The following is a 25,058-nucleotide window of genomic DNA, read 5'->3' as shown; positions in this document are numbered from 1 at the left end:
TTATAATAAAACAAAACAAAACAAAACAAATCAAGATATTTATTTTAAAAATATAAATTTAACATTATTTGTAACAAGTTTGACGGAAAAAAATGAACATTTCCTTTTAAACTATAGATGAAGTGTGAACGCAACAATCTTTATGGCCCATAAATGCCTAGAAGTGCTTATTAGGGCTCTTCATGATCATTCTGTCACACGTGCAATGGTGGTCCAGTTACCTTCTTCCCATGTGTCAAAAGGTATTTTTGGTTTTCCTTAAAAAAAATGTATTTATGGTCGCCCTTTTTTAAAAAAAAAATGGTCGTCCATTAAGAACATCGGGGCTTCATGTTTATGATCAGATTTTTTTTATTTACAGGAGGTAGATATGCATGTTTATTACCAAGTGCGTAGAATAACCGATTGTACAATTGTTCAAGTTTAATTAAAAAATTAAATTTGAATCCTAAATATATAGTTGCAATAAATTTTAAAATGAAAAATTCAACCATTGTGTGATTTTATTCAATTTACTTCCGAACAGTTAGCCGCAATAAGATCAATTCGAATGAATTATTCGGTGCTAGTATCTGATCATGAGCTCAATCTATGCGGATTCCGAGTCAAATCTAACCTAACTCGTACTCTTTTATATGTAGATTTAAATTATATAGTATGGATTCAGTTGAGACTTAATATTCTTTAAACAAGTCGATTTTTTATCTACATAAAATTATCATTAAAAATAAAAGCCACGCCCGCATGTAAAAAATGAACATTTGTACCGGTTTGAAATTGAATTGGGCTTAATATCAATTGTCCAGGCTCGACACAAGCATGACGCGCCTAATCGGGCCGCCCAGGCGTTTGGCCCGTTAAAATGATTAATCAACATCTAAAATGGTGATCAAAATACTGTGTGACTAAATAAAAAAAAAACTGATATTCTCATATTAATTAAGAAAACAATTTTCAAGATATTAAGAGTTCAGTTTTTAGTATCTTATATTTTGTTTTATGAGAGTTTATCATTTTACACTAACAAATAACAGGCACTCTGTTATGAAAATTGAGCAAAATAAATAAATTTTGAACTAGATAAGCATATAAATTAGGTGGTTACAAATGGAAACATAGCACGAATATATACATTTATATAATCTTAATGTAGACGTATACTACTAATTAAAATGTTATCAGATGAACCAATAATGCAGATTGTAAGGCTATGGATTAATCCATGTGCATAGCCATCGATGGATTTGTTCTTTCTTATACATAATTAATGTAAACTTAATTAAGAAAATGAAAGGTTAGCCATAGCACAACTACTCAAGGACAGGAAAAAAAACATCCTACGTAATATTGTTGGCCACCTGTTCGTTCTAAACGGCACCAAATTCAGTTAATTAGAATTGGAAAACCAATGATTCATCCAATTATGAACGACAGAACAATTGTCTGCTACTCTACATTTAGTTGAAGCCGCATGTTTAGAACCTTAAGGGTTTTAGATTAATTAGCTACGGCTATAGAAATTAATAAGTACGTATGCTTTTAATGGATCGCTCAACAAATGCATGTGCTTCCACGTTCTTTAGCTTCTATTCTTGACGATTACTAGAAGAAATAATGATTGTGATTTTTATGAATATTTTTGTTTTCTTTCCTTTTACATACATTGGGCATGTGTCATTCTCTCAGTAGCCAAAAAGGTATGTCAAATGGCAGGGGCGGACCTAGAAAGAGCTTATGGTGGGCAGTTGACCACCTTATTATTTTAAATTTTTGAAAAATATGAATATACACGTTAGTAGTATAGTTTTTCGGCCTTAAAATTTATAGCACTGACCACCTTAAATTTTTAAATTTTTTCTTTTTATAAATATTTAGTATAATCTTGTCCACCTTATAATAAATTTCTGGGTCCGCCACTGTGACAAATGGTAAATTGGCCGTTGAAAATGGTTATTCCATGTAACGGTTGTGTCACGGCATTCTTAAAATAAAACAATAAATTGTTACAATTTTAAATTATTTAATTATTGTTTATTTGTTTTATGGCTAAATATTTTAGCATCACAAACGATATCGTTTGTTACACAAATGACGTGGCACGTCTATCGCCTTAAATAATTATTTGGCAATAAATGTCTCCAATTGTAAAAATATCCTAAATGTCTAAATGTAAATACGATATGATTTTTGACCGTATTTAATATACAAAGCTCAAATACGGTATTATATTATGGATTGTGTATAAATATATATATATATATGGCACTTATAGATACATTTAACTAAATGACACATTAGATTAACCCTAGCTAGGTTTCAGAATGTAGTACTCTATTAAATGGCTAATTTATTCAATTTTCAAAATTTCAATATTATTATGGAGAAACAGAAGAAAGTTTTAGCGTCTGTTGACAAGTTTAAGTGGCTAATTATTCGTTGAAAAATATGCCAAGAGGAAGGCTATGGTTTTAAGCGGAGAATATGTCTCTAAACGGTGATACCGTACGTGATAGTAAATGAGATGCATGCATCTATGTCTGAAAATAAGTTGTTAATGTAGTGTTTTAAACCAGACATGTCAGGACATGATTTGCCGAAGAATTAATGGAGTTCATGAATGTCAGAAAGAAAATCTACCTTATGATCTCAAAGATCTAATAATAATCATCCACATTACAATTGCTTTGACATTTGATTAACATATGCACATCCACTACTTAGTATTTTCCAATAGTTTTATAATAAAATTGGTTTCTCATTTGGAAACATGCACGGGATAAATAAAAAACCTAGCTAGGGTTTTATTATATAAACAGAAACGCCATGTTTTTTGAGCTGGATTGAGGATAAAATTAGTAACCGAAAAAAAGAACTAAAAAATAGAAAAGAAATGCATTGAATTTGGAAAGTGAGGAATAATCCAGGGTGTTTTGATGAGGTGAGGGTGTGATGCAAGGTGGTGGGTTTAGAGAAGAAGAAGGGGAGTTGGGTATATGGTGGTGAAGAATCATGTGGGTGCATGTGCATTTAGCTGGATAACATGCTCACAACCCTTTCTTACACTTGGCTCTTCCTAATAGGAATAAACGTGGAAAAAACCGAACCAAATTAAATAATTTAATTAAATTGGCTAATTCGGTTTGATTTGATATTATAGAAAGAAAAAATGTTCGTTTTGATTCTGAATATAAAAATAGGTTTTTTTTAGGATAAATAAATAAAAAACATATAATTTCATAGTTCGCTTTAAAAGAAATAATTTCTTGCAATTTTAGTTTAGTTTGATTGAAAAAGCGATTTCATTTAAACTTAAATGCAAATCAAATAAAAAAATCAACTAATTCGATTCCAATTTTTTTGAAGGATAGGCATGGAACTCAATAGAATCGAAGGAAACTAAATAAATATGCTTTTACAACCGTTAGGAGAAACAGATTGCATGCACGAAATCCCGACTTTTTTTTAAAACGAAATAAAATTTGGTTCGATTTGATTAAAAAATAAAGTAATTTTACTCGATCCGGTTCGATTTTGCATAATGGACATCCGTAATCCACATTCCTTTGGTAGTCCTTCCAAGAAATTGTGTTGTGGGTCCTCACCATTTTTTTATTTTGCATTATCCTTAACAGCTACCAACCTAAAAACACCATATAAAAGGAAGGTGCCCTAAAATTATAAGGTCATCCTGTTTTCACAACCAAAATTTAAAGGTGTTTTCAGAACCAAAATACATTGAAGCAGTCTAAAGTACAATATTATGGGTATTTCAACCAATAATCCTGATCTTCTTATTTCTTTGAAGCAGCAAATTTTAGAATCTCAAACCAAGAAAAATGTTATTCCCAACAGAAATGGAGGGTACGTTATGATGAAGAGCAAGAGAATTAGAAGGGCATTGATGAAGAACAGGGCGGGATTAAGAGGTCGAAGCAGATCAAGAACAGCTAATGGATTTCAGAAAAAAGTTAAAACCCTAAAAAAACTGATACCTAATTGTCAATCCGTGGAAGTTGAAGGGCTATTTAGAGAGACAGCTGATTACATTTTATCTTTGCAAATGAGAGTGAATTTAATGCAGAAAATGGTTGAAGTTTTATCATCATCAGGTTCTGATTCTCAGTGAAATAGTTCATTCGTGTAATTAAAGACCATTAATTTTATTTTGAATGCTATTTTTGTGTTATTTATTATAGCCATATATAGGAGCTTCATCTGTACGTTTACATAAGGTTTTCATGATTTGTTTAATTAGGTTTAAAACAGGACTTGGTCATTTGTTGTGTGAAAAAAATGACTCGTAAGTGAATTATTGAATATTCACTATTATTTCCCACCACTTTCTTTTTAGTTAAATACTTTGTTATTCACAATGTTGTAATACTAGTAATTGATGAACTATTTTTTTTATTATTATCATAATAGCATAAGTTATTTTAGTAAGTTCGCCGATCAAGTTGTATTATGTTTCACACTCTCAAAGAACGGTTCTCATTTTTCAAATGTGGATAATTGTCTAACATCCTCCCACATCTTTTGAACGGTTGTCATTTTTTTAAATGTTGATAATTGTATCTCTAATCAATTTTAGTAGCGAAATTACAATTTCTTTCGGTTCAAGATAAATGTCATCTAATCATTTAATTTATCTTTAATCTTCCGGCAGTTTGGATTTAACTTTCATCTAACTCTAACTTTCACTATAAATCCTATCTTATTTTAAAAAATTGAAATAATATTATAAAAATTCATATATTATACATGTTTTTTCAATTTAATCACGAATTTTAAAACGTCGCAATTGTATGCAAGATTTTTTTTCTCAATTCGGTACGTGAGGTTATAATATGATGACGTGGCTGCTAAAAATGATGTCTATCTCAGTAAAATTACACCATTAAATGAGTGTCATATTAGCATATGCATCGAATTGAGAAAAAATAAAACTTTCCGCATACAATTAAGGCGTCTTAGAGCATCTCCACTCCTATGCTAAACTAGCCTTTTAGAATGAAAAGCACAGCTCCATTGATATGTTAGAGCATCTCCACTCTAGTGCCAAAAATACCTCACAATGCTATAATTTAACATTTAGCATAAAAATACATCTTCATTACATTTCTATTTCATGTACTAAATTTAGTATATGCTAAACTTTGTTCCAAATTTGTTTGAAAGTGTAGCATATCATGATTGACTCTTAAAATAATAAATAATTATATCATTTTACAGTCTTACTCTATATTTTCTAACTGGATTTACCTTTCACAAATCAGAATGCAACTTATTAAAAAAAAACTTTTATTTTGTTATTTTTATATATGTAATTGGAGAGGAAAAGCGCTTTTAAAAGAAATTCACAATCTTAGCAGAATACTAGTTGATGCTTATACCATTTGATCTATAATTTATATGTAACTTTCAATTTGTGAGAAAAGATGTAAGAAATTGAACTGGAAAAAAAAGGTAAATCGTTTGATTGATGGAACATTAATGTTCTTTGGCATAAATCATTCTGCCAACATCAACACATTTGAGTATGGTTTCATTGTTGTTAATATTATTTTCAGAAGTTTCAATTTAAAGGATTCAAGTTTTTTGAGAAGTATTCTTCTGTAAATTAATTAAAAAATATTGCGAATTTACACTTGAATTATGTGATGAACTTCAAAGAAATGAATCGAAAACATATTCAAATACTGGCGAAAAATTATTTAGGAAATATTAAAGACCTTGAATTGCATAAAAATTGAAAATATCTATTCAACAATATCGACTGGGCCGTGTCCAGTTGACATTGGGCTTTCTTAGCCATTAAAAGCTGCAGACTTGCAGACCACAATAAAATTCTTCTTAAAATATCATAACCGGATCATTCTATAGATGAAGTTTTGTAGAATTGCAATTTTAGTTAGCTAATCTTTTAGGGCTTCTACAAAAGTATCAAAAAGAATAAAAAATTGGAATAACTATAAAATTATTCCAAAAAATAATTTAATTTTTAAAATATGTACTAAAACATAAAAAAAATTACCTAGAAAACAAAAAACTTTACATATTTTACATATTGTTTTTACTATAAAAATTCTCTTTTGATACATGTTTGATACATTTCTAACACATCTTTAATACGGTAGGTAAAAGTGAAAATTTATTACGTTTTTGAAAAAAATAATTGGATATTAAATATAAACTTATTAGGAATTATGTTTTCTATAATTTTTTGTTTTTTTTATTTTCCTGTAATTTTTTCCAAAAATAGTTATGGTTGACTTTTTCTTCATAAAAATACAATTTTGGCTAAAAATTTGTAAAAATACATCACAATATTGAAAAATAATTGCTAAAAAAACGTTGTTCAATAACGTATATTCCATGCTAGGCCGCACTCCATGCGGAAAGAAAATATTAATAGAGTGAATGATTTTTGTGATAGACCACATTTGTGGCACAGGATGTGGTGAAACAATACGGTCGTGGCACATGCACCACGACATGTGGTAAATGTGATAGGAAATGAAATTTACTCTCAGTTAAATTTTAATTTGATTTTAATTATTATCAATTTACGTTGGAGTTACTTTTCACAAAAAGAAAAATAAACTTTTTTTTAATAATTTAAAAAGGAGAGCGTTTGTGAGAGAAATCGAACTCCCAACCTAACAGTTTTTTGCTTAGCACTTATACCACTTGAGTTAAAGCTCATTGGTAAGAAAAATAAACTTACATTTTCAGTTAATGTATATGCTTTCACTATATTGTTGACTCAGTTTTAGTATATTTTAATAAATAATCCCTATAATGTTTGTAAAATTTAATATATTTTCAGAATGTTATTAGTTTATTTTTAGTATATCGCTACTTTACTTTTAATATATAGTTAGGTTAATTCTAATATATTGTTAGTTTATTTGAGGTTTAAAGATTAAAATAGATGTTAATTAAGTAACAAAGAGTACTGGAACAACAATGGTTTTTAAATTTCTCGGTGAAATTGGCGATGAGTGGCGTCAAACGAATGACAACAAGATATTCGGTAAATTCATACGCACTTTTCTATAAAATTTAGTGGTCATTTGACAAAAATAAGAAGTTTTATACAGTAGGATAAGTTTAACAATATTTTTATAAAACTCAAAAATCTATCAATGTATTATAAAAGTCAAGATAAAATTAATAATCTATACTCTATATAAAAGCACGGATGGGAGAGGGGACAGAAAAATTTACTGAATAATCCTTTTCAGTTTACTATTAAATAAAGGTTTTATAGTCATTAACAAGTTAGTTATTTAATTAAGCACTATTGTAATTAAAGTTCTAATTAGAATAGGTAGCTAAATTATCTCCAATTTAATTTTTAATTTGTAAAAAATAACTAAATTGTCTCCAAATTAGTAGGAATACCTATTTTTTAGTTTGATTAAATTACAAAATTAAAATATTGTATTTGGTCAATAATTATTATTGAAATTTCTATTTTATTATTTTTAAAGATATTATTAATAAAATAAAATTAATTATTTAATTACGGTTATTATAAAACTAAAAGAAGAATAAATTCAGTATGGAAAAAAATTCAATAACCGAATATATTATATTTACTTTTACAAAATTCTTAACTAATTTAATATTAATTATAAATAAAAATTGATATAATTATAATAAATTTACTAATATGTTCATTGATGTGTTACATTACGAGCCACGTGCATAGCACGTAATGCGAAACTAGTAGATTATAAAAGTCTAAGATAAAATTTTACAAACTTTGTCTCAATTTATATATAATATTTTTTTTATTGATAAATAGTGTGATTTTTTTAATATACTAAAGGAGCCGTAGCTTGGAATTTAAGTTTTGGGAAGCAAGGGACATAAAATGAACCAAGTAAATATTCTCTAGTCAATTTAATCTCAAGTCTCAACCAAATAAGCCCTCTAGTTGAATTTTTTGAAATTGTTTGTCTCTCCATAAGCAATTTGATTCTTTAATTTTATTTTTATTTTTAAAATTACAAACAATTTGATTTCAAAATCAAAAAATGTGGTCCGTGAGAAAATCATGGTGGGACTAAAATGAAAAAAAAAATGTAGAAAAGAAATATTTTGGAGAAAAATATTTGTAACGATAGTGGCCAAAAAAAATTGGTGACAAGATAGATAGTTATGAAATGATATGTTCACTGTGTCTAAAATTTGCAACATTTCCAATTCCCACCAAAATGACCCACATTGCCCATTCGTTATAAATATAATTGTACTACTACTTTATACAATCATGACTTACAAAAATAATCATATGTCTCATTAATTCATGGCAAAAGGGCTCAAAAACTACCGAGCTTTCAATTTTTTTTCAATAACACCCTCACCTTGTAATTTTGTCAATAGCACCCTATTTCGTATTTTTCAATTTCAATAGCACCCTAATTGAGAAAATTAGATGATTTGATTACTATAAGGATGAAAATTTTCAAAAGAACTAAATTTAAAGGTGAAATTATACTTTTTTCTACTTGAACACATTTAAACAAGTCCTTTTAACTTAAAAAAAATTCAAATAAGTCCTCGATAAATGAGTTTAATTTGATGATTTAGGGTGCTATTGAAATCGAAAAATACGAAATAGGGTGCTATTGACAAAATTACAAGGTCGGGGTGCTATTGAAATCCAAAAATACGAAATAGGGTGCTATTGAAAAAATTACAAGGTCAGGGTGCTATTGAAAAAAAAATGAAAGGTGGGTAGTTTTTGAGCCCTTTTGCCTTAATTCATTTATTGAGCATATGTAACGTATTCTAATTTTACGGTTTTAAAGAAGCTGTATATGAATTATGTACCTCTGAAATGGACTGCTCATGAGGCGTGGGGGTTAAGCAATGATGGGATTTTGTATTCGAAGGTGAATTTTAGTGCAAAATGGAGCAGCAGGCTAGTTAGTTTTTATCGTCCAAGCTTGGCGATTTTGAGTACAAAACGGTTTCTGCAACGAACGAGTGATTATTTTTAATTGTCTCATTCCGTCTTTTTTCATGTTAATTTGACTCCGTCGCCGGTTGCACACTAAAGTATGTGATTTCTTAAAAAAAGTAACTTATTTTACTCTTTTACAAGGCTTAATCATTAAAAAAATCATTTTTTAAATTTTTCGTTTATAATTAAACTTATAAAATCGACTATTTTAGATAATCAGAAATAGATCTATTGTATATTAATTATTAGCGGAGATTGACGGAAATTAATTAATACTGTTAATTTTATATGTTTTAATAAAATTTTCTGTTTTAATTAACACACACACATGACGCTTTATCAAGAGTATAAGCAACCAGAGATATAATAAATAATTTTTTGGAAATTATAAAATTATGTTTTCAAATATTAGACAAACAGCATATAGTTATGTTATGTATATGGTTTTCTTCTTCTTTTTGTTTTTTCGTTAAGATCAAAATGTGCATGCATATGGTTTTCTAAATATCAGTTAGAAAGCTTAATTTATAAAAGATGGCAAAGAGTTTATAAATTAAATTAGCCAAAGAAGCCTATCAAATTTGGAGGTTATGAGGAGAACATTCAGTGTATGAAAAATATCTTATTGTATGGTATGTTATTTTAATTAGAACAATTAATAAAAATACTCTCTTCGTCCCATTTAAAAAGTCACAATTTTTTTAAGATATTTTATTTTAATAGTCTCATTTCTATTTTTTAAAGTATTATTACATTGAACTTCTCTTTTTACTCTTTATTAAGTCATCTCAAATAAATTTTATGAAAAATTCAATTATTAATAGAGAAAACATTTGAAAAAATTTGAAAAAGCTGATAATAAATATTTTTTTAATCAGTGTGTAGAAAACAAAAGAGACGGAGCGAGTAACAATGATCTATGAATTTGTGCATCAAAATTAATTAAAAAAATTGTTTTCTATATGTACATTTTAATTAAAGAAAACACTCTTTATTTTTATAGTATCAGTTAAGAAAAATACTCTCTATTTGTAGATCAATTAAAAATAAAATTAGATCATTATGATTTTTAACTTATTCTTTTTTTATTATTTTATTTTTATTGGCTTAAAATTAAAAAATATTTTTATTAATTGATTAAGTATGAGTTAATTAATTGACTCTCACATATAAATTCAGAAATCAAAATGACTCTTTGCTCTTTAAACAATAGCAATCATATAACTAAATTAATTACAAAATAACTTATTTAATAATAAGATGTTAATAATTAAGTACATGAATGATGTGTTGAACATCATCTATGTAAAAACATTTGAGATATAGGATCATTCACAAATAATAACATTTACCTAGTGGACAGGACATGTGAAAGAAATCTTTGTAAAATGCGATATGCTTTGGTCTTTATCCATCTAACGATATACAGAGGATATATGTTATTTATATCTAATGATGTAATACAAAAACTAAGGCATAAATTAAAATCTTATTGATCAGTGACTTAAATCATTTAAAATAAATATCGATTATCTACATTTTAAATTAAAAAAAAACTTCCTAGGTAGTAAATCATAGAAACAAACAATAGAAAGATCAAAAGAAGTATTAAATTTGGACACATCTCTCTTTTAAATGTTTGACCATTTCCTTGCAATACACACTATTTACATTTAAATATTCATATTCAAATATATAAAATTGTCATGTTTTGGGCATTGCTAGGCTAAAAATGTAACGAAAAATTATAAAAAAGATTGACTAGCAAATGCATGTGCAGCTCTCATTCTCCAACTTTGATTTGAAAATTAATAATGAGTCCAAAATTGATGATTCATATTAAATTAGTGACTCTTTCATGTCAAACTTCCAGAAGGTCTACAGATCTATGCTTATTGCTTAACAGAGGATGATCAACTTTTTTATTTGTCTGATTGCTTTGCTTTTTTATTTTTATAATAATTTTATTGATGGAAAATTATTTATTATTGGGTGAAAGGGATAACTTCAATTTGGTTCTATATTTTTTAAATTAAAGTACAAGATTTGGTGGATTCATTAGAAATCTAATCATATAATGGGATAATAATTAGTTAATCCACAAGGAACAACACTAGTAATAAAAATAAGAGAGAATTTACCAATGGGAGTTGGTCCAAGTGGTAAGCGGTTTGATATCGCTTAAACAAGGTCTCGGGTTCGAGTCCTTGTGAATGCAGAAAATTCCCACTGGAAGACTCCCCCACTATGCTAGGTGCGCGACACGGGTCGGATCCGGATTAGTCAGGGCGAATCCTTAGAAACCGGATGGGCTTACAAAAAAAAAAATAAGAGAGAATTTTAGGCTTATAACAGGCCACTAATAAGGGTGTTAATCAATAATTATATAATTTACCTATTCAGTTTCACCCATCATCCCTACTAATATCTGTTGTAACAGAGAGAGTAAAAGATATATACTACTGCTTACCTCACACTAGAATAAATAAAATTATAATTTAGAATATTTTAAAATATGTTCAAATTTGTTAGTTTGACATAAATAATTAAACTAAAATATTAAATTTACTATTGAATCAATAATAATAAATTATATAGTACTAACTAAATATATTGATTAAATATTTAAAATATATATAACAAACAATACTACATTCAATTTAGATTTCGTTTTGCACAAATTCAGTTTACTGGATGGTAGTAAAGTCATTAAACCTACTTTAAAAAAATATTTAGAGCAAATTAGCTTGAATTTTCTCATATAAAACATAATTCACATTTTAATATTTTTTTATTTAAAAATTATATCTAATGATATTTCACTTTACTTATGTAAATAATTAGGGGATTCTATTATTTATTTTTACAAAATTGTTAATTAAATTGAGAATGAGATGTTAAATAGTTTGAAATTAAAGTACCAAATTGTTAACATAACTGAAAATGAGTTAACAAATCGTCAGAAAATTAATATCAAATAATTAACGGAATTAACAAAAGCTTTAACTTGTTGAGGAATTAAAAATAAAAGACCATCAAATAAAATTTTTAAATTAAAAGATATTAAACTGTATTTGTCGCATTCGATAAACTTTTTTGGTCCATGATATTTGTCACTTTAAAATTTCAAGAAAATATTAATTGCTATTTTTTCAAGTTTGTCCCTTATTAATGTATTGAAAGAATACAATAATACAAATAAAAATAATAGTTATAAATGTTAATAATTTTAAAGATAGAATTAATTTAGTAAAACTGTTTATAATTAATATATATTAATTATTTTTTTAAATTTTTTGTTAAAATTAAATGCGATAAATATTATGAATGAGAGAAAGTAAGTTTTTATTTTATTTTAAAAAAAAATTATGGATCTGATTGGATAAATATAGAAAGGAGCATGAAATCATGCTTTGATCACCTTCACCAAAACCATAATTTAATTTTTTTTGTTCTAAATTTCTTTTCTTTTTATCCGTGTAAACCGTTAAAATAGATTCATACATTTTTTTTATTCCTAGATAAGATTAAAGTATAAGATGAAAGTCATGAACAACAAATTATATGAACTTTCAAAACTCTAACCTATCAATAAAATACCTATTGAGTTAGGAAGAAACAAATAAAAGATTAATCGAAAGAAAATAAATTAAGCCAAAATTCTGCAAACATTAAACACGGCGCTTTTTCAAAATGCAAGATCTTAATTCATTAGACTCATTCAATCATACACTTAAGACATAATGAAAATAGATATCTTCATTTGCAAGTGAGGTTAACCTAGTTGGCTAGATTCTGTAAGTGTATTTTTGAGATTTTGATTTTAAATTTAAGTGAGACCAAATAAAGGCTGAATTAACATAAAATAAATTATATGTAACAATTAATTTATAACAGGACTATCTCCAAGAAAAAATATGTATCAGAATAAATCAAAAAAATTGAACTCAATGTTTATAGTTGACACAGTACTATACGTGCATCATTCATCTATTTCTTTTGACATCTATCTTCAAAATAATAAAGTAGTGCACTAAAATTAAATTTTATCATAATCCATTTTAGGTTTAAATTTTAAAATTAAATTTATTTGTGATAGAAAATAAATAAGAATTTTACATATTAGAAATTAAGAATTTGTAAAACTATAAAATCTAGAAGGCCTAATGTTTTAAAAAAAAACCCGACTTTTCATCCCCTTTCAATCCTACCCTGACGTTGTAAATTAGTCAATTTTACCGTATTTTGTATTTTTTTCATTTCAATTGTACCCTTAAGTATAAAATTGACATTTTTTTATTTGATAAAAATTCTAAATTGACTCTTTTTGCATTAAATTAACTTTTTATATTAAATTAACCAATTTTGAAGATTTTTTTTGAACTCTTATCAAATAAATAAAGGTCAATTTTATGTTTTAAGGTATAATTAAAATGAAAAAAATGAAAAATGGGGTAAAATTGACAAATTTTCAACGTCAGAGTAGGATTGAAAAGGGGATGAAAAGTCGTGATTTTTTAAAGCATTAAACCAATCTAGAATTATCATAGGCTTCATGATTCATTTTCACTAATTATTACAGGATTTGTCATCAAAAATTAGAAGAATGTGAGTCTTATGTGTATGATTATTTAATAAGTCCTTAAAATTAAATAAATTATGAAAATAATTATTTGGGAAAATATTTTTTTAAAATGCAATTTAAATTATAAATTTTTACAAATTTTAAAATTTAAGAACATCAACCAATTTCATATTTAACAAATTAGAATATAAAATTTTATTTTGATAGGTATATAATGTTTTCCAACAAAAAATTGATTGATTATTCGATTCAATAAAAAATTAAAGTTTTTTTCTTTTTAATAATTTGGGAGGGGAGCGTTTGTGGGAGGAAACGAACCCACAACCTAGCAGTTTGTTGATTAGCGTTTATACCATTTGAGTTATAGCTCATTGGTACAAAAAATTAAAGTTGATAGTAGTTGATGTTATTAAAATTTAAATAGTAAAATGAGGATTGAGGAAGTATATAATTGGACCGATAAATAAAGAGTTGACCGTGAGCAGTGACCAGAGTCAATTGTTTGAGCTCTGTGTCTCTAGTCTCTGGTAACGGACAATGCTGACTTTCCACAATCCAACAAAATTACTTTAATTTTTATTATTAAATCTGCCATTTTTTGTCCCATTTTTTGTTCTTTCTAACGTATAAAAGAAGCATAACGTTAGTCAAAAGTCAAAACCTTACCCTTCCATTCAAATTGTTCTGTCTCATTTCGACCATTTTGTAATGGTGATGTTTAAAATTACAGACATAAATAATTATTCAACAAATTAAAATAATTATTTTTAAATGATGATGAATGATTGATCATACAAAAAATACTAGAATTAGCAGCAAATATTTTTACTGCTAATAGTGCTAAAATTATTACTGTTAACATATAGCAACAAAAAAAATTGTGGCATATTACTGCTAATAAAACGTTGCCTTAAGTAATTGGTAACAAAATTAGTTGTAACATGCTGCTATAATTCAACTAATGACAGCAACTTTTAAAATTAATGCTGCAAAAGATTTTTTAGCAGCAAAACAAAATTGGCTGCAAAAGAATTTGTGGCCAAATAAAGAATTCCTTATAGTGGATGTTAATACATACCCGAATGTGGCTTTAACTTTCAAACAATTATCTAAATATATACGGTTCAAATATTAAAATTATAGTCTTGATATTGTTTAGTTTTTAAAATTTAAATTTTTCAAGTTCAATTTTATTATAGAGTCAAAATTCATCTAATAAAATAAAAACTACCAACATATAAACATTTCTTTTTTTTGATAATTTGAGATGGGGAAGCGCTTGTGGGAGGAATTAAACCCACGACCTAGCAATTTGCTGCTCAACGCTTATACCATTTGAGTTAAAGCTCATTGGTAACATATAAACATTCTTAAAGTAATTTAAAATTAATTTTTTAAAAGATTTTTATTTAAATTTGAGATTTTTATTTAATTAAATAAGATTTAAATTTTTAACCAGATTAAAAATCTTTCAAATCAAAACTAAAAGAAGAAACTCTCTCGATAAATTTTAATAAAAAATGATTATATAGAAATAGGGTGGTTTTTCGACCACCGAAACCACCTCTTTTAATCTAAAATATTTCAATCATTTAAAGGGGAAAGGTTTTTTATATATAAAATTTTATTAGAAAACAAGGTAAATTTTGGAAGAATGGCAAAAATGGTGTTTTGATCAAAATGTCAAAACCATCTCCTGAAAACTATGAGTTTAGCTTTATACTAGAATGAGAGTTTATTTTTAAAGATAGAAGGAGACTTTTTTTATATTTTCTTATCAATTTTATGAGATTATAGCATATTATTGTCATTCATTTATTTATGTAAATAAAGTTTAATTATATTTAATTTTTTTTAATTTAATATAAATAAAAAGTCACAATTAAAATTAAAAATTAAAAAATAAAACAAAATTCTAGTAGATTTACAAATAAAAAAATGTTTTCCATATGATGAATCCTTTAAATAGTAAATCAACAGTTGATAGTAAAGTTGGTAATAGGCAGTGATGGAATAATTTAGAAGGACCGTTGACTGAATTATTAGTATGTCTGAATTCATATGTATGGTCATGACTCACGTTGAGGTCTGTGTGACGACTCACACTGCCACGTTTTCCACCTATAAACGCCGACGTGTCCACGGGAAGGATTATCAAGAAAATTTAAATGTGATTTGCATTTATTCAACATGATACATGTTAGTTGTTACGTTCTGATAGGCTAATAATCACCCACGGCCCCTGACTTTAGGGGTACCTTACGACAAACCCCCTGATAAAAAAAAACGATCAGTAAACTCCCTAATTTTTGTGGCGGCGCTCGCTAAACCCCTTTTGGACGAAAATACCCCTAGCGCCGTTTTTTTTGGTCAACTGACTTTCAAAAAAAAAAAAAAAATCTGGCAGCGCCACGTCAGCTGACACGTCATCAAAAATTCATAAAAAATTAAAACACCTAAAATACCCCCATATTTAATTAAAAAATAAATAAAATAACTCAACCCAACTCTATCTAACCCAAACAATTCAATCAACCCAAACACAAACGACCCAACCACCACCACCCGATCAACCCGCCGCCCGACCACCGCCGGAAAATTTTCCGGTCATCTTCTCCGAGATGACCGGAAAATTTTTCGGTCATGCTCATATCTGTTCTTAGAACAGATCCACCATGGATCTGTTCCTAGAACAGATCCACCATGGATCTGTTCCAAGAACAGATCCACCATGGATCTGTTCACAGATCCATGGCGTGGATCTGTTCTTAAACAGATCTGAGTATGACCGAAAAATTTTCCGGTCATCTCGGAGAAGATGACCGGAAAATTTTCCGGCGGTGGTCGGGTGGCGGGTTGGTTGGGTGGCGGTGGTTGGGTCGGTTAATTAAATGGTTTAAATTGGGTTGATTTATTTTATTTTTGTCTTTTTCTAAATTAAATTAGGGGTATTTTGGGTGTTTAAAATTTTTATGGTATTTTGCTGACATGGCAGCTGACGTGGCGCCGTCAGATTTTTTTTTTTTTTTTTCAAAAAAATGACAGTTGACTAAAAAAGACGGCGCCATGGGTATTTTCGTCATATTTGGAGTTTAGGGGGTTTAGCGAGCGCCGCCACAAAGATTAGGGGGTTTACTGATCGTTTTTTTTTATCAGGGGGTTTGTCGTAAGGTACCCCTAAAGTCAGGGGCCGTGGGTGATTATTAGCCGTTCTGATAACATATTTTGGAAAAAATAATTTTTTTATAGTACTCTCTCCGTCCCATAAAGATAGGCCACCTTTCTATTTTGGACGTTCTAAATTATAGGCCACCTTCAATTTTTGGTTAATAATTTTAAGTCTAAAAATCTTACTTCACTCTAATAAATGTATATTGTTATCTTCAACTTAATTAATTGTTTCATGTTCCAATATGGAATAAATGTCTTTTTTTAATATCAATGTAAAATACACCAATACAAAAATTAGTCACCAATATATTATTTATTTATTAAAAAAATATTAAAAGTTAAAAATGGAAAAGTACATAAATAAACTAATTTTAACTAATCTAACTACTTTTTTCTTAATTCCCGTGTTTGTCCAAACGGCCTATCTTCGTGGGACGGAGAGAGAGTAATAAGAGAGGCTATTAACAACGAACAAAGGATTAATTCACCCCCTCAACTTGGCACGAAATATCAAATAAATCATTCTCGGCGCTTTTAGTACAAACAAATCCAAAAATTGCGTTTTTGTACCAAATACACCCTCTCCCACTCTCACCTCAGCAAGTGTGATACACTCTCCATTTTAAAATGTAAAAAAACTTAAACTGATCCTTCACATTTATTTATTTATCAAAATACCACTTAATAATTTTTAAATATCAATTTTAATCCTTCAATTTTTTAAAGTACATGTGTTATGTAAAGTTTTATTTACAAATTTTAGGACTTTATTTATGTTTTTTACATTCATAATTGTAAACCCTAATTGTCTATCATCTTCTACATTTCAAACCCATATTCCTCTTCAAATTCTTCTGCCGCCTGCTCCGTACCCTCGCCGACGAACCCATCTATCATCTGCCGCATATCAGAACTCCCTCGCCGACGAACAACAGCTTGGTGTGTTACGATGCCGTTTGCTTTGCCGAAGAACAACAAGTTGGTATGTTACGCTGCCGTTTGCTTCACCGACGAACATCTGCCGCATAACACAACTTCCATCCGTTTCATCATGTTGAGAACATCATAACCTAGATGGGTTTGTTGAGTTGAGATGATGGCTGACGACGTATGGTGAGAAGAGCCGAGCAAACATCAGAACCATCGTCTTCTTTTAGCAACCGGCGACGATGATGACCATCGTCTTCTTCGTTGAGTTAAGTTGGTGATGTTTTTTTTGTTTTAATTTAGTTTGGTGGCTGCGGGTGGCGTGGGTGGTTGTTGATTGCTGTGGAGGTGGCTGTGGGTGGTGGGTTGTTGCTGGGTGCTTTTCAGGGTGGCTGTGGGTGGCAGTGGGAGGTGGCTGTGGGTGGCTGCCGGAGGTTCTGATGGTTTAATTTGGTAGATTAGGGTTAATTTGGTAGGTTAGAGTTCATTAAATTTTAAATAGTTTAATTGTGTATTTTTAATTTAATTAAGATAATTAGATTTAATTAGTATTAATTAAAATTTAAAGTGTTGATTTTGAATTAATTAGTATTAATATTTGTAATTAGTTATTCCCACTCTTTTTTTTCTGTCAGAGGGGTCTGTTTGATACGAAAATGCAAGTTGCGGATTTTTTGACAAAAACGTAACTTTTGGGTTTGTTTGTACCAAAAGCGTCGAAAATGACCTATTTGATATTTCGTGTCAAATTGAGGGGGTGAATTGATCCTTTGTTCATTAATCAACTATACACTTTAATGTAAGACCCCTTATTATAAAATTTTTGAATTTTAAAATCGGCTACTAAATTTCTTAAATTTTATCTAATGATCAACTAAATTTCATTTTTTCGATACCCTTAAAATTAATAAGGCGAAAAGTAAACCAGCTCAATTTAAACAACTAAACCTAATGCTATCCATCTAACCAAATCAAATGTAATTCATCCATCCAACCAAATCAAATCTAAATCACTAATTCACCAAATTAAATCAAACTTAAATCATTAAACCACCCAACTAAACAAACTATTCAACCGAAAACCGCCATTATCGCCGTTACTTTTTTCCGACCACCGCCAACCTAAATTCAATTTAAACAACTAAACCTAAAACTATCAATCTAACCAAATCAAACATAATTTATCCATTCAGCCAAATCAAACTTAAATCACTAATCCACCCAACTAAATCAAAACTAAATCAACAATCCACCCAACTAAATCAAACTACTCAACCGGAAACCATCACTACCACCGTTAACTTTAATTACTTTATTTAATATTTTTTATGGAAATAAAAAAATGACTTTCTACTTTGTAAAATTAGTGAGCTTTTGTTTTTTCAAATAAATAATTTTTTAAAATTTTAAGAAAATAACTTTTTACCTTTTCAATAAGAAAAAACATATAAAAAGAATGAAAAATAAATTTAAATAATAATATATATATATTAAAAAGTTATTAATTAATAAATTTGAATTTCGTTTTTGTTTTTATATATGAAAAAATGAAATCAACTCCAAAAACAAAAAAAATTAATATATAATTCTAAAATTATAAATAAAAACATGATGTCAATCTTTTTTCTATTTAAATTGCATTTGATTTTAATTTTTTATAATTATGAATTTTTTTGTTAAAAATTATAACTTTTATTTTTTAACAGTTTTTTTTACTCTTTCACCCATTTGACTTCTATATTTTCCAATTTGATCCATTTGATTCCTTTTCTTTCGAGTTTGGTTGTGTACCTATTTAGATGGTAGCCAAGTCATAATTTTTTGACACATCAGTGCATTCACGTTCTATTTATTTTTTTAAATTAAACAAAAAAATTAACTAATTTAAATGTTAAATAAATTAAAGTAAAAGATGAGTATTCAAAGAAGTAAATAAATATAATTTAGAGGTCAACCAATATATTAAGCGGAGAAATAATAGTGATTTCAATATATTATGGGGATCCCTTCCATTGTAAATACCACAAAATTGTCGAAGGATTTTCACTTTTATTATCTTTGATGTATGATGAGATGTGATGTCTATTCCTTATATGATGATTGATCAATTTAAAAAGTGAATAATTACGATTTTAAATACTACTAGCAAAAGTGCATTTTTTTTTAAATAAGCGCATTATTTTTCTATACACGTAAATAGGCCAATATTATTTGCACATAAAATTAAATAACAAAGATACTCAAGTTGACGGTGACTGATGCCAAACTTCGCGGCACAAATAAAGGCACGTGAGAAGGAAACGATGGAATAAGAACCGTTGGATCAAAAGTAAAAGTATCGCGGCGGTGGATTTGTAGGACCCGTAGAAAAGAACACGTGTGCGATAAAGAAAAAGATCAAGTGGCCCAAAAAGAGCCGTGCATCGATGTGCGGTGTGGGCAGCGATAGGGACACAAGGCCGTGTCTTGTGGGCTAAATTTTAGACACTCCAAAAGGATTGTATCATTTGGTTTGGATTTTACTTGGCAAAATCTATATTAACACCTAAACTCTTGTCTCTTGTTTTCATTATTTTCTTTATACAAAAAGAAAAATTATGGTCTCATTGATTATTGACAAATTAACTATTATTGGATGTAGTCTTGGGAGTTTTTTTAAATTCATGTTTAAAATTTATAGTAACTATATATAAATATTTGAAAATATGAACTTATAGTATTTTTTTTAGATGAAATTTATAGTAATTATTTATAAATATTTCAAAATACAAACTTAATTTATAGGACAATCAATAATTAAAAATGAACAATCATGCACCTTGAAATTTGGATCAAATAAACTTTCAACGTCCGAAAAGATTCACCAAAGCTCCGAACGTGTATAAAAATGAACAATCAGGTCTCTTGGTTTAACGCCGTTTCATTGCTTCTAAGACTCTGTTAGTGTGATCCTACGTGGCAGAGATAAAAGGATCATTTATTCTCTTAAGGTTTGGATCCGGGATCAAATGAGCCATTAATGTTTGAAAAATGTTCACTTATGCCCCTAATGTTTGAAAAAGTTCACTTATGCCCACAACATTTGAAAAAATAAATAGTTAGGCCCCTAATTTAACACTATATCATTGCCTCCCAAACTCCTACGTGGCAAATTTTTAAAGAATTCATTAATCGAACTGTAGGCGGCCGGTGTCGAACAATTAATCGTTAATAATTGTCTGCTATAATAAAAAACGGTTACACATAATTAATAATGAAACATAAATTATAAAAAAAAAAGCAGTTTATTCATATTCTTCATGTGTTGCGATTCGACAATTACATTCCTAAAAAAATTAGACACTGATCAATTATATAAAAAACTAACTAAAAGGATAAATATTGCATTCCTTTCATTTGGCGTTCCATCTCATGCACTACCAATTTCTACCTCATCAAACACTTGTTTTTCTCCGTCTCTGTCATTTCAAGTATCTTGTCACCGATTAATGAAGAGAATACATTATTCGATTGTTGGAGAAGGACAATATATCGGTTTAGCTCGGTCTTGTAATAAAATGACTTTACAACGACGAACTATTGTTGCTGAGAGAAAGACCGTCATGGAGAAATATTTGACGGTAAAAAATAGCCACGTAGGATCACTCTAACAGAGTCTGGGAAGCAATGAGACAGTGTTAAACTGGAGACCTAACTGTTCATCTTTCAAACATTAGGAGTATAAGTGAACCTTTTCAAACGCTAGGGGCATAAGTGAACATTTTTCAAACGTTGAGGGCTCATTTGATCTCTGACCCAAACATTAGGGACATAAATGATCCTTTTATATCTGCCACGTAGGATCACACTAAGAGAATTTTATGAGAAATTGAACGACGTTAAACCGAGAGGTATGATTGTTCATTTTTACAAACGTTGGGGGCATGGGTGAACCTTTTCGGACGTTGAGGGCTTACTTGATCCAAACCTCAAACATTAGAAGCATGAATGACCCTTTTCCATTTTTTAATATTTGTCATGGTAGTTAGACAATGAACAAAGGGTCAATGCGCTCCCTAAACTTGTGACACGGAGTTATCTAACCCAATTTATACTTTTTTGAGCAACTAACTCCAAAACTCTTTATTTTTTATCAAATAACCCAATAATTTATATTTTTATTTCAAAAAATATATTTAGAATAATTATATCGCAACAATTAGGGAAGTATTTAATTATTTTTTTGCATCTCTCATCTCCGATTTGTATTTTACGCGTTTTAAAAATACAATTATGGGAGTTATTTGACCCAAAAATGAAATTTTTTGAGATTAATTGCTCAAAAAAGTATAAATTGGGTTAGATGATCACGCCCTTTGTTCGTTAGACAATTATTACATGTTGACCCTCTTAATTTCAACAAATTTTTAAATTTTGTATAGCATATGAAAAAGAAATTATTTTGCCCTCCTTAATTTCTAGTTCTGGCCACGCCCCTGGCTGGACCGCCATTTTTTGTTCCCCCATGCCACTACTCCCTAAATTTCAGTAAATTTATAAATAAATAAAAAATTAAAAAAATTTTAATGGTTAAGTATCATTTTTAAAAGATATATTTATTTTTATAAGTAAACTTTTAGAAAATGTGAAACATGTATTTTCCCGTAGATGTAATGCATTTTAACAAAGCTCTATAAAGATTATTCTATATCATTATGATAAATATATATGTAGCAATATATTATTTATACATGTAATTAAAATAATATTTTTCACTTATAATTAGAGAAGAAGAATGAGTCTAAATTTTTCAGATTAATTCATATATCTACATTGACATTTTTTGATATCTTTTGCTTGTAAGTTGTAGAGAAATGATTCATATTTTTTAAATGATGGTACCTCTTGTCTTGCATTGAGTATATATATATAGCTAAGCAATTAATACAATGTCTATTTGATAGATAGCAAACGGATAAAAGTGTTCAATTTTGGTGAGAAGTAAATTGGTTTAGATATCATAATATACTTTGCTTATGCATAGCAAATAAACTATGTTATCCTAATAACACCCAAATCATCATTGAACTATATTTTCTTCAACTAATATAAATAATATGAAACGGGTACACGCAGTCATGAAGGTATTCCTGGTCTACATATATTCTAAACAATAACTAATTACTATTTTTCAATTAGATTTGATAATAATGGAAAACATATAGTAATAATCAATGGCGGAACAGTAAATTTTATTTAGATGGGCATAAACTTTGTGTAGTTGAACAATATGTTATACGACTTTTTTAAAAGTTTTGGATCAAACGCGCGATATACCGTTTATTTCAAAAAAAATTAAAAAATTGTCTTCTTTATAATAATTATTTAAAACTCATCGGTCTTGGATCGGAACCGGGGTGAAGCGGCCACCTCACCTCCCTCCATTCTTGTTCCGCCACTGGTATATATTTATTTTATATTTGGTTTAATCGTTTTATATTTTTCTATACATGATAAATTTATTTAAACTAAATATAAAATTGTTAGTAAATTTAAATTCAACTATTTTTTCAATGCATTTAATTTTTGGTTTCATTTTTTTTTCGAAAAAAAAGGAGGTGTTAGATAAAATGAGAGTGAATGAGATGTGATCGGAATACAAAGTATAAGGAGAAAAGGGTAAGTAAATAGTTGCCAAAAGAAAGTGAGAAACCAAATAATGAAAGCATGCACATTTTAGTGGAGCTTACACGCAATTTATGCAAGCGTGCGATCGATCATACCACACGTGCATAACCTTTTTCATACATATACTATGGTACTACATGAAAAAGGATAAATAACATATTTTGCTTTCTCTTCTTTAGTTGCGAATGATTTATGTATGAATTAAGATGCAAAAGAAGATGGTAAAAAGTAGCCGAATTCACCGACTTTATATAAGAAGAAGCATGCATGTATATATCAATCTTCTATTTATTTCCCAACTTTATTCATGCAATCATGTTTGGTTCTTTGATTCCCTTATTAGGATAATTTTATTTTGGACATTAATATATTGTGTACCCTTTTCAATTTGATGACTATAGGTTTATTTAAAAAAATTGTAAAAAAAACAAAATTTTATGACGGATTAGTAAAGAATTGTCAAATTATAATAAAAATTTATCGTATTGTGAATCTATATCGAGTCATATGCACGATCAATTCATTTATATTTTCATTCTGTTGTTTAATTTATACAGTAAGATTTTATTTAATTCATCATAATAGAAAGTTTACGAATTTTTAATTTATTGTGATTTACGAATTTGGTGAGTAATTGTTTTATTGAGTGAGACTTTGTTCTTGTTTGAGGACAAGTAAAAGGTGGGTTTGAGGGTTTCTACTAGAAGTAGAATTACTCTTATTTTCATATGTTGTTTAAGTATAATTATCTCATATTCGTGTTTGTTTTGATCTTCTTTTGTACTCATTTTATGTTTGAGCATATCACCCGTAATACGAGTTTGTTTTGCGAGTTTAAAGATATTTTGAAGCCATCAGAAGTGCAGTGAAAAGTTGTGCAATGAACTGAAGAAAATAGACGTCGAGAACATAGCTGCTTACTTGCAATACCCTTTACATTAAGTGAAAATTTTAAAATTCTTAAAGACTTTGAATGAAGTTATGTTCTTCATAAGTGATACAACTAGAAAACTCTTAAGTTCGCCTCTTGAGTGTTTCATGCACAAAGAACAAAGTAAGCTCAAGGAGTTTAGGCTGGTGTTGCCTGAAAGGCGCTCCGATATTTAAGTCAATACGGGTTTCTCGGTAGATAATGTGGGTAATAAGTATTTAAGGTTTAAAAAATAAGTACTTTTCTCAAGCACCGTGGAGCTCTTTTTATAGGCCCTCTAATGGCCAGTTATCTCGTTCAAGATTGTGGGTTCAAAGCACGACCTTTCATGGGTGTAGGCAAAGTTTTTTGATATATTCTGTTAGTGGGAGAGAAGGGCTGGTGCACCTCTTTATTTAATTGGCGAACTCAAACTAGCAAAGGGCGAAGTCTCTATTTGAACTAGAGAGGACTCAAATAGGGACGTTCTTTAAGATCTGGAGGCGAACCAGGTTTATGAGGCGAAATTTAGAGTTCAGATATTTCTAGGTCGATATCAGATGCCCCCCCCCCCCCCCCCCCACCAGAGCCAAAGTCAAAGGCTTCGGGCGGTTTTTTCATCATTTCGAATTTCAAATTTTAAAATTTGAATTTTTTAAATTTCAAACGTTTTGACTGATGTTCAGAATATAAAGAGTCGTGTCTCTTTGTTTTTGCAATGAATGCCTTGTCTGGGAAGTTGTGTCATGTTGTCATACACTCAAGTACTTAACTGCTCCTTGTTTTTCTAAAAGGAGGTAAATAAAATTCAATTTTTTTCT

At 28.7% G+C, this 25,058-nt stretch overlaps 1 protein-coding gene across 1 annotated transcript; it reads left to right on the top strand.

Annotated features, from left to right (window-relative positions):
* Positions 1-3,703: 3,703 nt before the first annotated feature.
* LOC126688330 (transcription factor UPBEAT1) lies at positions 3,704-4,410 on the top strand. Its single transcript, XM_050382992.2, has one exon. It carries the CDS (start codon positions 3,761-3,763, stop codon positions 4,124-4,126), a length of 366 nt encoding a protein of 121 aa, XP_050238949.1. The 5' UTR covers positions 3,704-3,760; the 3' UTR covers positions 4,127-4,410.
* Positions 4,411-25,058: the final 20,648 nt, after the last annotated feature.

This window comes from Mercurialis annua, linkage group LG6 (assembly GCF_937616625.2).
Source record: "Mercurialis annua linkage group LG6, ddMerAnnu1.2, whole genome shotgun sequence".
Taxonomy (NCBI): domain Eukaryota; kingdom Viridiplantae; phylum Streptophyta; class Magnoliopsida; order Malpighiales; family Euphorbiaceae; genus Mercurialis; species Mercurialis annua.
The sequence above is the reverse complement of the archived record's forward strand: the minus strand, read 5'-3'. Positions and strand labels throughout refer to the sequence as shown.

Coding starts and splice junctions, on each gene's coding strand:
- LOC126688330 (XM_050382992.2), top strand. CDS start 3,761: ATGGGTATTTCAACCAATAATCCTGATCTTCTTATTTCTTTGAAGCAG.